General features: G+C 44.7%; 1 protein-coding gene across 16 annotated transcripts in view; it reads left to right on the plus strand.

Annotated features, from left to right (window-relative positions):
• LOC133650133 (neurobeachin-like) overlaps nt 1-11002 on the plus strand; it is a 164775-nt gene extending 153773 nt beyond the window's left edge. For 7 of the 16 annotated variants that reach the window (XM_062047009.1, XM_062047014.1, XM_062047006.1 and 4 more), the window contains 4 exons: nt 1505-1606; nt 1682-1878; nt 1959-2110; nt 9204-10999. In XM_062047009.1, coding sequence (XP_061902993.1) covers nt 1505-1606; nt 1682-1878; nt 1959-2110; nt 9204-9294 — 542 coding nt within the window. In that variant the 3' untranslated portion in view covers nt 9295-10999. Of the gene's footprint in view, nt 1-1504; nt 1607-1681; nt 1879-1958; nt 2111-9203 lie in introns of all 16 variants that reach the window. The other 9 variants (XM_062047021.1, XM_062047012.1, XM_062047017.1 and 6 more) reach the window with 6 other exon arrangements.
• The last annotated feature ends 1338 nt before the right edge of the window (nt 11003-12340 follow it).

Consider the following 12340-nt stretch of genomic DNA (forward strand, 5'->3'; position numbering starts at 1 on the left):
TTACTTCCTGTTTTGATTTCTGTTTACTTCCTCCTACGATTTCTGTTTACTTCCTTTACTTCCTATTTTGTTTCCTGTTTACTTCCTCTTTTGTTTCCTGTTTACTTCCTCTTTTGATTCCTGTTTACTTCCTCCTATGATTCCTGTTTACTTCCTCTTTTGTTTCCTGTTTACTTCCTCTTTTCATTCCTGTTTACTTCCTCTTTTGTTTCCTGTTTACTTCCTGTTTTGATTCTTTCTCCTATGATTCCTGTTTACTTCCTCTTTTGTTTTGTTTACTTTTTCTTTTGATTCCTGTTTACTTCCTCTTTTGATTCCTGTTTACTTCCTATTTTGATTATTTTTACTTCCTCTTTTGATTCTGTTTACTTCCTGGTTTGATTCCTGTTTACTTCCTCTTTTGATTGCTGTTTACTTCCTGTTTTGATTCCTGTGTACTTCTTCTTTTAATTGCTGTTTAATTCCTCTTTTGATTGTTGTTTATTTCCTCTTGATTGTTTACTTTCTCTTTTTGATTGCGGTTTAATTCCTGTTTTGATCCTGTTTACTTTCTGTTTTGTTTCTTGTTGACCTCTTTTGATTGCTGTTAAATTCCTTATTTGATTTGTTTACTTTCTGTTTTGTTTCATCTTTACCTCCTGTTTGGATTCTTGTTTACTTCCTTTTTTAAATCCCGTTTTGATTGTTTTTTACGTCCTGTTTTTGATTCCTGGTTACTTCTTGTTTTCATTCCTGTTTCCATCGCTGTTTACTTTCTGTTTTCATTCCTTTTTGACATACTTTTTAAAAAATTCCTGTTTACTTCCTGTTTTCATTCCTGTTTACTTCCTCTTTTGATTGTTGTTTACTTCCTCTTTTGATGTGTTTACTTTCTGTATTGTTTCTTGTTTACCTCCTATTTTGATTGCTGTTAAATTAATTTTTTGATTTGTTTACTTTCTGTTTTGTTTCATGTTTGCTTTCTTTTTTTAATCCTGTTTTGATTGTTGTTTCCTTCCTGTTTTTGATTCCTGGTTACTTCCTGTTTTCATTGCTGTTTACTTTCTGTTTTCATTCCTGTTTATTTCCTGTTTTCATTCCTTTTTTACGTCCTTTTTTTTTTTTTTTTTCCTGTTTACTTCCTGTTTTAATTCCTGTCTACTTCCTGTTTGAATTTCTGTTTTCTTTCCTCTTTACTTTCTGTTTTCATCCCTGTATACGTCCTATTTTCATTCTGGTTTTGATTCATGTTTACTTACTGTTTGCATTGTTGTCTACTTCCTGTTCACATTTTGTTTAATTGTGTGTATTCATTTCTTTTAACATCTTGTTTTTCATTCCTATTTACTTCCTATTTTCATCATGTTTTAACTGCTGTTTACTTTCCTTTTACGTCCTGTTTTCATTCCTGTTTTGATTCGTTACCTCCTATTATTTATTCTCCTTTTCCCCCCTTGTGGCAGCCTGTTTAGGCAGCGAAGTAGTTGGGTGTGACTTCAGTGTAGTGACCTCTTGTCTCCTGTAGGTGACTATCCCGCCCCCCGGGCCGTCCTGACGGGACACGACCATGAGGTGGTGTGCGTGTCCGTCTGTGCTGAGCTGGGATTGGTCATCAGCGGGGCCAAAGGTCAGTTGAGTGGAGCGCCGTACTTCCTGTCCTCTGTGGTTTTGTTTTGGAAGTGGAGATGTCTTTGCTCCTCAGAGGGTCCCTGCCTGGTCCACACCATCACAGGAGACCTCCTGAGGGCCTTGGAGGGCTCCGAGCTGTGCCAGCAGCCTCGTCTGATCTCCGTGTCCAGCGAGGGTCACTGCATCATTTACTACGAGCGAGGACGCTTCTGCAACTTCAGCATCAACGGGAAGCTGCTGGCCCAGATGGAGGTCAACGACTCCACGCGGGTGAGAGGCCCCCGCCGCCGCCGCTCTGACGTGACCACGCCGCCGTGCTTTTTGACCCTCGCGTCTCCTTGCCCCGCCAGGCCATCTTGCTGAGCAGCGACGGACAGAACCTGGTGACGGGCGGCGACAACGGCGTGGTGGAGGTGTGGCAGGCGTGTGACTTCAAGCAGCTTTACATCTACCCGGGATGCGACGCCGGCATCCGCGCCATGGACCTCTCCCACGACCAGAGGTGACGGTTGTCAGGGAAACGGTTTGGATTCAGATAAGTCTGGGAAGACGAGAATTAAGGAAGACTTTATTGCTGGTGTTGTTGTTTCCCTGGAAACTGTTGCTAGGTAAGATGGTTTCTGTTGCTAGGGAAACAGATGCTGTTAGGCGGTGAAACTGTTGCCAAGTAAGGCCACTGGTTAGTCGGGAGATGTTTTTACTGAGAGAACTGGAAGATGAGTACTTTTCAAACCAGTTTCGGAGGCTGGGAAACTGATACTTTGGAATGCAGTTGCCACGGAAACGGTTGCCAAGAAATCTGTCAAGTGTAGACACTTTTACTAAGGAATCTGTTACTTGGGAAACGGGTACTGGAGATTCTGTTGCTAGGGAAACAGTTAGCAGGAATACTGTTACTAGTGATACCTTTACCAGGGATGCTGTTGCTAGGGAAACAGTTGGCTGGGAAGCCATTACTTAACGATGCTGTTGCCAGGGAAACACTGTAACCAGGGATGCTGTTGCTAGGGAATAAGTTACCAGGGATGCGGTTCGTAGTGATGCTTTTACAAAGGATGCTGCTGCTAGGGAAGAAGTTACCAGGGATGCTGTTACTAGTGATATAGTTACCAGGGATGCTGTTGCTAGGGAAACAGTTGGCTGGGAAGCCATTACTTAAGGATGCTGTTGCCAGGGAAACACTGTAACCAGGGATGCTGTTGCTAGGGAAGAAGTTACCAGGGATGCGGTTACTAGTGATACTTTTACAAGGGATGTTGTTGCTAGGGAAGAAGTTACCAGGGATGCTGTTACTAGTGATACTGTTAACAGGGATGCTGTTGCTAGGGAAGAAGTTACCAGGGATTCTGTTACTATTGATACAGTTACAAGGATGCTGTTGCTAGGGAGGAAGTTACCAGGGATGGATGCTGTTACATAGTTATACCGTTACCAGGGATGCTGTTGCTATGGAAGAAGTTACCAGGGATGCGGTTACTAGTGATACTTTTACAAGGGATGTTGTTGCTAGGGAAGAAGTTACCAGGGATGCTGTTACTAGTGATACTGTTAACAGGGATGCTGTTGCTAGGGAAGAAGTTACCAGGGATTCTGTTACTATTGATACAGTTACAAGGATGCTGTTGCTAGGGAGGAAGTTACCAGGGATGCTGTTACATAGTTATACCGTTACCAGGGATGCTGTTGCTAGGGAAGAAGTTACCAGGGATGCTGTTGCTAGGGAAGAAGTTACCAGGGATGCTGTTACTAGTAAAATAGTTACCAGGGATGCTGTTGCTAGGGAAGAAGTTACCAGGGATTCTGTTACTATTGATACAGTTACAAGGATGCTGTTGCTATGGAGGAAGTTGCCAGGGATGCTGTTACATAGTTATACCGTTACCAGGGATGCTGTTGCTAGGGAAGAAGTTACCAGGGATGCTGTTGCTAGGGAAGAAGTTACCAGGGATGCTGTTACTAGTGATACCGTTACAAGGGATGCTGTTGCTAGGGAAAAAGTTTCCAGGGATGCTGTTACTAGTGATACTGTTACCAGGGATGCTGTTGCTAGGGAAACAGTTGGCTGGGAAGCCATTACTTAAGGATGCTCTTGCCAGGGAAACACTGTAACCAGGGATGCTGTTGCTAGGGAAGAAGTTACCAGGGATGCGGTTACTAGTGATACTTTTACAAAGGATGCTGTTGCTAGGGAAGAAGTTACCAGGGATGCTGTTACTAGTGATATAGTTACCAGGGATGCTGTTGCTAGGGAAACAGTTGGCTGGGAAGCCATTACTTAAGGATGATGTCGCCAGGGAAACACTGTAACCAGGGATGCTGTTGCTAGGGAAGAAGTTACCAGGGATGCGGTTACTAGTGATACTTTTACAAAGGATGCTGTTGCTAGGGAAGAAGTTACCAGGGATGCTGTTACTAGTGATATAGTTACCAGGGATGCTGTTGCTAGGGAAACAGTTGGCTGGGAAGCCATTACTTAAGGATGCTGTCGCCAGGGAAACACTGTAACCAGGGATGCTGTTGCTAGGGAAGAAGTTACCAGGGATGCGGTTACTAGTGATACTTTTACAAAGGATGCTGTTGCTAGGGAAGAAGTTACCAGGGATGCTGTTACTAGTGATATAGTTACCAGGGATGCTGTTGCTAGGGAAACAGTTGGTTGGGAAGCCATTACTTAAGGATGCTGTTGCCAGGGAAACACTGTAACCAGGGATGCTGTTGCTAGGGAAGAAGTTACCAGGGATGCGGTTACTAGTGATACTTTTACAAAGGATGCTGTTGCTAGGGAAGAAGTTACCAGGGATGCTGTTACTAGTGATATAGTTACCAGGGATGCTGTTGCTAGGGAAACAGTTGGCTGGGAAGCCATTACTTAAGGATGATGTCGCCAGGGAAACACTGTAACCAGGGATGCTGTTGCTAGGGAAGAAGTTACCAGGGATGCGGTTACTAGTGATACTTTTACAAAGGATGCTGTTGCTAGGGAAGAAGTTACCAGGGATGCTGTTACTAGTGATATAGTTACCAGGGATGCTGTTGCTAGGGAAACAGTTGGCTGGGAAGCCATTACTTAAGGATGCTCTTGCCAGGGAAACACTGTAACCAGGGATGCTGTTGCTAGGGAAGAAGTTACCAGGGATGCGGTTACTAGTGATACTTTTACAAAGGATGCTGTTGCTAGGGAAGAAGTTACCAGGGATGCTGTTACTAGTGATATAGTTACCAGGGATGCTGTTGCTAGGGAAACAGTTGGCTGGGAAGCCATTACTTAAGGATGCTGTTGCCAGGGAAACACTGTAACCAGGGATGCTGTTGCTAGGGAAGAAGTTACCAGGGATGCGGTTACTAGTGATACTTTTACAAGGGATGCTGTTGCTAGGGAAGAAGTTACCAGGGATGCTGTTACTAGTGATATAGTTACCAGGGATACTGTTGCTAGGGAAGAAGTTACTATTGATACAGTTACAAGGATGCTGTTGCTAGGGAGGAAGTTACCAGGGATGCTGTTACATAGTTATACCGTTACCAGGGATGCTGTTGCTATGGAAGAAGTTACCAGGGATTCTGTTACTATTGATACAGTTACAAGGAGGCTGTTGCTAGGGAGGAAGTTACCAGGGATGCTGTTACATAGTTATACCGTTATCAGGGATGCTGTTGCTAGGGAAGAAGTTACCAGGGATTCTGTTACTATTGATACAGTTACAAGGATGCTGTTGCTAGGGAGGAAGTTACCAGGGATGCTGTTACATAGTTATACCGTTACCAGGGATGCTGTTGCTGTGGAAAAAGTTACATGGGATGCTGTTACTAGTTGCTGGGCATACTGTTACTGAAGAGGCTGTTACCAGGGAAACCATTAGCGGGGAGGCTGTTGTTATGGAAAGAGTGAGCATGGAAGCTGTTACCTTGGGAACAGTTACCATGGAGGTTTTTAGTTAGGATGCTGTTGCCAGGGAAACACTGTAACCAGGGATGGTGTTGCTAGTGAAACAGTTAGCAGGGAGGCTGTCGCTAAGGAAATGGTTACCATGGATGCTGTTGCTAGGGAAACAATTGCTCATGGAAAAGTTAGCAGGGATGCTGTTACTAGTGATACCGTTACAAGGGATGCTGTTGCTAGGGAAAACGTTTCCAGGGATGCTGTTACTAGTGATACTGTTACCAGGGATGCTGTTGCTAGGGAAGAAGTTACCAGGGATTTTGTTACTAGTGATACCGTTACAAGGGATGCTGTTGCTAGGGAAGAAGTTACCAGGGATGCTGTTACTAGTTGCTGGGCATACTGTTACTGAAAATGCTTTTACCAGGGAAACCATTAGCAGGGAGGCTGTTGTTAGGGAAAGAGTGAGCATGGAAGCTGTTACCTAGAGAACAGTTACCATGGAGGTTTTTAGTTAGGATGCTGTTGCCAGGGAAACCCTGTAACCAGGGATGGTGTTGCTAGTGAAACAGTTAGCAGGGAGGCTGTTACTTAGGATGCTGTTGCTAGGGAAAGAGTGAGCATGGAAGCTGTTACCTAGGGAAACAGTTACCAGGGAGGCTTTTAGTTCGGAAGCTGTTGCCAGGGAAACACTGTAACCAGGGATGCTGTTGCCAGGGAGGCATTGTAACCAGGGATGCTGTTGCTAGTGAAACAGTTAGCAGGGAGGCTGTTACTTAGGATGCTGTTGCTAGGGAAAGAGTGAGCATGGAAGCTGTTACCTAGGGAAACAGTTACCAGGGAGGCTTTTAGTTCGGAAGCTGTTGCCAGGGAAACACTGTAACCAGGGATGCTGTTGCCAGGGAGGCATTGTAACCAGGGATGCTGTTGCTAGTGAAACAGTTAGCAGGGAGGCTGTTACTTAGGATGCTGTTGCCAGGGAGGCTGTTGCTAGTTACTTAGAATGCTGTTGCCAGGGAGGCTGTTGCTAGGGAAAGACTGAGCATGGAAGCTGTCGCCTAGGTAAACAGTTACCAGGGAGGTATTTAGTTAGGATGCTGTTGCCAGGGAAACACTGTAACCAGGGATGCTGTTGCTCGTGAAACAGTTAGAAGGGAGGCTGTCACAAAGGAAATGGTTACCATGGATGTTGTTTCTAGGGAAACAATTGCTCATGGAAAAGTTAACCAGAGATGCTGTTGTTAGGGAGACATCGTAACCAGGGATGCTGTTGTTAGGGAAGCATCGTAACCAGGGATGCTGTTGTTAGGGAGACATCGTAACCAGGGATGCTGTTGTTAGGGAAACATCGTAACCAGGGATGCTGTTGTTAGGGAAACATCGTAATCAGGGATGCTGTTGTTAGGGAGACATCGTAACCAGGGATGCTGTTGTTAGGGAAACATCGTAACCAGGGATGCTGTTGTTAGGGATACATCGTAACCAGGGATGCTGTTGTTAGGGAAACATCGTAACCAGGGATGCTGTTGTTAGGGAAACATCGTAACCAGGGATGCTGTTGTTAGGGAGACATCGTAACCAGGGATGCTGTTGTTAGGGAGACATCGTAACCAGGGATGCTGTTGTTAGGGAGACATCGTAACCAGGGATGCTGTTGTTAGGGAAACATCGTAACCAGGGATGCTGTTGTTAGGGAAACATCGTAACCAGGGATGCTGTTGTTAGGGAAGCATCGTAACCAGGGATGCTGTTGTTAGGGAGACATCGTAACCAGGGATGCTGTTGTTAGGGAAACATCGTAACCAGGGATGCTGTTGTTAGGGAAACATCATAACCAGTGATGCTGTTGTTAGGGATACATCGTAACCAGGGATGCTGTTGTTAGGGAAACATCGTAACCAGAGATGCTGTTGTTAGGAAAACATCGTAACCAGGGATGCTGTTGTTAGGGAAACATCGTAACCAGGGATGCTGTTGTTAGGGAAACACCGTAACCAGGGATGCTGTTGTTAGGGAAACATCGTAACCAGAGATGCTGGTGTTAGGGAAACATCATAACCAGGGATGCTGTTGTTAGGGAAACATCGTAACCAGGGATGCTGTTGTTAGGGAGACATCGTAACCAGGGATGCTGTTGTTAGGGAAACATCATAACCAGGGATGCTGTTGTTAGGGAAACATCGTAAACAGGGATGCTGTTGTTAGGGAGACATCGTAACCAGGGATGCTGTTGTTAGGGAAACATCGTAACCAGGGATGCTGTTGTTAGGGAAACATCATAACCAGTGATGCTGTTGTTAGGGATACATCGTAACCAGGGATGCTGTTGTTAGGGAAACACCGTAACTAGAGATGCTGTTGTTAGGAAAACATCGTAACCAGGGATGCTGTTGTTAGGGAAACATCGTAACCAGGGATGCTGTTGTTAGGGAAACACCGTAACCAGGGATGCTGTTGTTAGGGAAACATCGTAACCAGAGATGCTGGTGTTAGGGAAACATCGTAACCAGGGATGCTGTTGTTAGGGAAACATCATAACCAGGGATGCTGTTGTTAGGGAAACATCGTAACCAGGGATGCTGTTGTTAGGGAGACATCGTAACCAGGGATGCTGTTGTTAGGGAGACATCGTAACCAGGGATGCTGTTGTTAGGGAAACATCATAACCAGGGATGCTGTTGTTAGGGAAACATCGTAACCAGGGATGCTGTTGTTAGGGAAACACCGTAACCAGGGATGCTGTTGTTAGGGAAACATCGTAACCAGAGATGCTGGTGTTAGGGAAACATCATAACCAGGGATGCTGTTGTTAGGGAAACATCATAACCAGGGATGCTGTTGTTAGGGAAACATCGTAACCAGGGATGCTGTTGTTAGGGAGACATCGTAACCAGGGATGCTGTTGTTAGGGAAACATCATAACCAGGGATGCTGTTGTTAGGGAAACATCGTAACCAGGGATGCTGTTGTTAGGGAGACATCGTAACCAGGGATGCTGTTGTTAGGGAAACATCGTAACCAGGGATGCTGTTGTTAGGGAAACATCATAACCAGTGATGCTGTTGTTAGGGAAACATCGTAACCAGGGATGCTGTTGTTAGGGAAACATCATAACCAGTGATGCTGTTGTTAGGGATACATCGTAACCAGGGATGCTGTTGTTAGGAAAACATCGTAACCAGGGATGCTGTTGTTAGGGAAACATCGTAACCAGGGATGCTGTTGTTAGGGAAACACCGTAACCAGGGATGCTGTTGTTAGGGAAACATCGTAACCAGAGATGCTGTTGTTAGGGAAACATCATAACCAGGGATGCTGTTGTTAGGGAAACATCATAACCAGGGATGCTGTTGTTAGGGAAACATCATAACCAGGGATGCTGTTGTTAGGGAAACATCGTAACCAGGGATGCTGTTGTTAGGGAGACATCGTAACCAGGGATGCTGTTGTTAGGGAAACATCGTAACCAGGGATGCTGTTGTTAGGGAGACATCGTAACCAGGGATGCTGTTGTTAGGGAAACATCATAACCAGTGATGCTGTTGCTAGTGAAACAGGTAGCAGGGAGGCTGTCACTAAGGAAATGGTTACCATGGATGCTGTTTCTAGAATGCTGTTGCTAGGGAAACTTTTACCAAGGAAGCTTTTATTTGGGATGCTGTTGCGGGGAAAGGTTTTGGTCACCTGACTTTTTCCTGTGGCGTGTGTCCCGCAGGACCCTGATCACGGGCATGGCGTCGGGCAGCATCGTGGCGTTCAACATCGACTTTAACCGCTGGCACTACGAACACCAGAACCGCTACTGAGGACCACCGAGCAGGTGGGAGGGTGTGGGGGCGGTTCTGTTCCCCCTGGCCCGGTGATTCTGATGGAACTACTTCCTGTGTGTGGTCTCACACACACACACACACACACACACACACACACACACACACTGAGCCCAAAGACACACACCGAGAACGGCGGCGAGGAGGCGTGGCTTCTCGCTTGGTTCTGGTTCTGTTCGTGCCGGAAGGCTTCAGACTCGATTTGGTTTTCTCCTTCATAACTTTGTCCAATTTACCCGCGGCGGCCCAGTAGGATTTGTATTCTTTCACCGCCGCAGATTTAGATGATGTAAATAAGCTCCGCCTCTTTAATTTATCGTCTGTAACATAGCGTGTAATATTCCCGACCACGCCAGGCCAAGTCGAGGATGGTGAGGGCTTTTCTGCCGGAGACGTCAGCGCCGCGTTCGATTCCCGCTTTTATTTTTTCTACATCCGGTGATGGCTCTGTCAAATATGTACATAAAGTCTCGCTTCGGACCCGTTTGGAGACGAAATCAGCTGACTGACAGCTTTCACTTTCACTTTCATTTGTTGACTTAAGGCAAAAATCAATGTTTGTTTTGTATTTGCACTTTACACCAATCGTTATTATTTATTGTTATTATTATTATTATTCTAATTATTATGATTCTAATTCTGGTTTGGGTCCATGGATGTTTGTGTTTCCCGCGTGTGGCGAAGACGTTCTTCAGCAATACGACGCGCTCATCATTTCATCACGCCACAGGATCCGCCTCCAAAAAGAAGGACGGAGAAAAAAAACAAAATAAAAAATAAAAAAACAAGCTGAAATATTTTTGGATCTACGAAACCCTTAAAAAAAAAAAATTGTATTCCTGTTTTATTGCAAAGATGTAAAATATGACATGTGTGAGTTGGGGGAGGGGAAATCATGATAAGAAAAATAAATTATGCAAAGAATTTCAAGACTTGGCTTTAACTTCCCTTGACCAGCAGGGGGCGCTTAGGAGCGCTTTTAATGGCGTCGAAAAAAATACATTTCAACACAAACTGACTGGAAAATGTGTTTTGTTACAAGGACGAAGTTGTCACGTTGTGTAAATAGTGAATAAAAATAGAATACAACAAATCCTTAACTTATATTCAATTGAATAGACTGCAAAGACAACATATTTCATGTTCACACTGAGAAACTTTGTTATTTGTTGCAAATATTAGCTCATTTGGAATTTGGTGCCTGCAACATGTTTCAAAAAAGCTGGCACGAGTGGCAAAAAAGACTGAAGAAGTTGAGGAACGCTCATCAAAGACTTATTTGGAACATCCCGCAGGTGAACGGGCTAATTGGGAACAGGTGGGTGCCATGATTGGGTATAAAAGCGGCTTCCGCGAAATGCTCAGTCGCTCACAAACAAGGACGGGGGCGAGGGTCACCACTTTGTCAACGAATGCCTGAGCAAATTGTTTAAGGACAACATTTATCAACCAGCTATTGCAAGGAATTTAGGGATGTCACCATCTACGCTCCGTAATATCATCAAAAGGTTCAGAGAATGTGGAGAAATCACTGCACGTAAGCCATGATATTACGCACCTTGGATCCCTCAGGCGGTACTGCATCAAAACGCCACATCGGTGTGTAAAGGATATCACCACATGGGCTCAGGAACACTTCAGAAACCCACTGTCAGTAACTACAGTTGGTCGCTACATCTGTAAGTGCAAGGTAAAACTCTCCTATGCAAAGCCAAAGCCGTTTATCAACAACACCCGGAAACGCCGCCGGCTTCGCTGGGCCCCGAGCTCGTCTAAGATGGACTGACGCAAAGTGGAAAAGTGTTCTGTGGTCTGACGAGTCCACATTTCACGAATGGGAAAGAATTCCACTTCAAAAATGTGTCTCCTCCGTTCCCAAACCTTTACTGGGTGTTGTTAAAAGGAAAGGCCATGTAACACAGTGGTGAACATGCCTTTTTTGTAATGTGTTGCTGCCATTCATTTGTAAGTTCATGATTATTTTCAAGCAAAAATGTAAGTTTCTCAGTGTGAACATGAAATATCTTGTCTTTGCAGTCTATTCCATTGAATATAAGTTGAAAAAGATTAGCAAATCATTGTATTCTCTTTTTATTTACCATTTACACAACGTGACAACTTCACTGCTTTTGGGCTTTTGTACATTAACCCCAAAATGTACGACTATATTCGGTTTCTCAGGAACAAAGAAGACCATATTTGGTTTTACAGGAACAAAGACGACCATATTTGGGGTCACAGGAACAAAAACGACCATATTTGGGGTCACAGCAAGAAAGACGACCATATTTGGTTTCACAGGGACAAAGACGACCATATTTGGGGTCACAGGAACAAAGACGACCATATTTGGGGTCACAGGAACAAAGACGACTATATTTGGGGTCACAGTGACAAAGACGACCATATTTGGGGTCACAGGAACAAAGACGACCATATTTGGGGTCACAGTGACAAAGACGACCATATTTGGGGTCACAGGAACAAAGACGACCATATTTGGGGTCACAGGAACAAAGACGACTATATTTGGGGTCACAGGAACAAAGACGACCATATTTGGGGTCACAGTGACAAAGACGACCATATTTGGTTTTACAGGAACAAAGACGACCATATTTGGGGTCACAGGAACAAAAACGACCATAATTGGGGTCACAGGAACAAAGACGACCATATTTGGGCTCACATGGACAAAGACGACCATATTTGGGCTCACAGGAACAAAGAAGACTATATTTGGGGTCACAGCAAGAAAGACGACTATATTTGGGGTCACAGGAACAAAAACGACCATAATTGGGGTCACAGGAACAAAGACGACCATATTTGGGCTCACAGGGACAAAGACGACCATATTTGGGGTCACAGGAACAAAGACGACCATATTTGGGCTCACAGGAACAAAGACGACCATATTTGGGCTCACAGGAACAAAGAAGACTATATTTGGGGTCACAGCAAGAAAGACGACTATATTTGGGGTCACAGGGACAAAGACGACCATATTTGGGGTCACAGGAAC

Source organism: Entelurus aequoreus, linkage group LG05 (genome assembly GCF_033978785.1).
Source record: "Entelurus aequoreus isolate RoL-2023_Sb linkage group LG05, RoL_Eaeq_v1.1, whole genome shotgun sequence".
Taxonomy (NCBI): Eukaryota; Metazoa; Chordata; class Actinopteri; order Syngnathiformes; family Syngnathidae; genus Entelurus; species Entelurus aequoreus.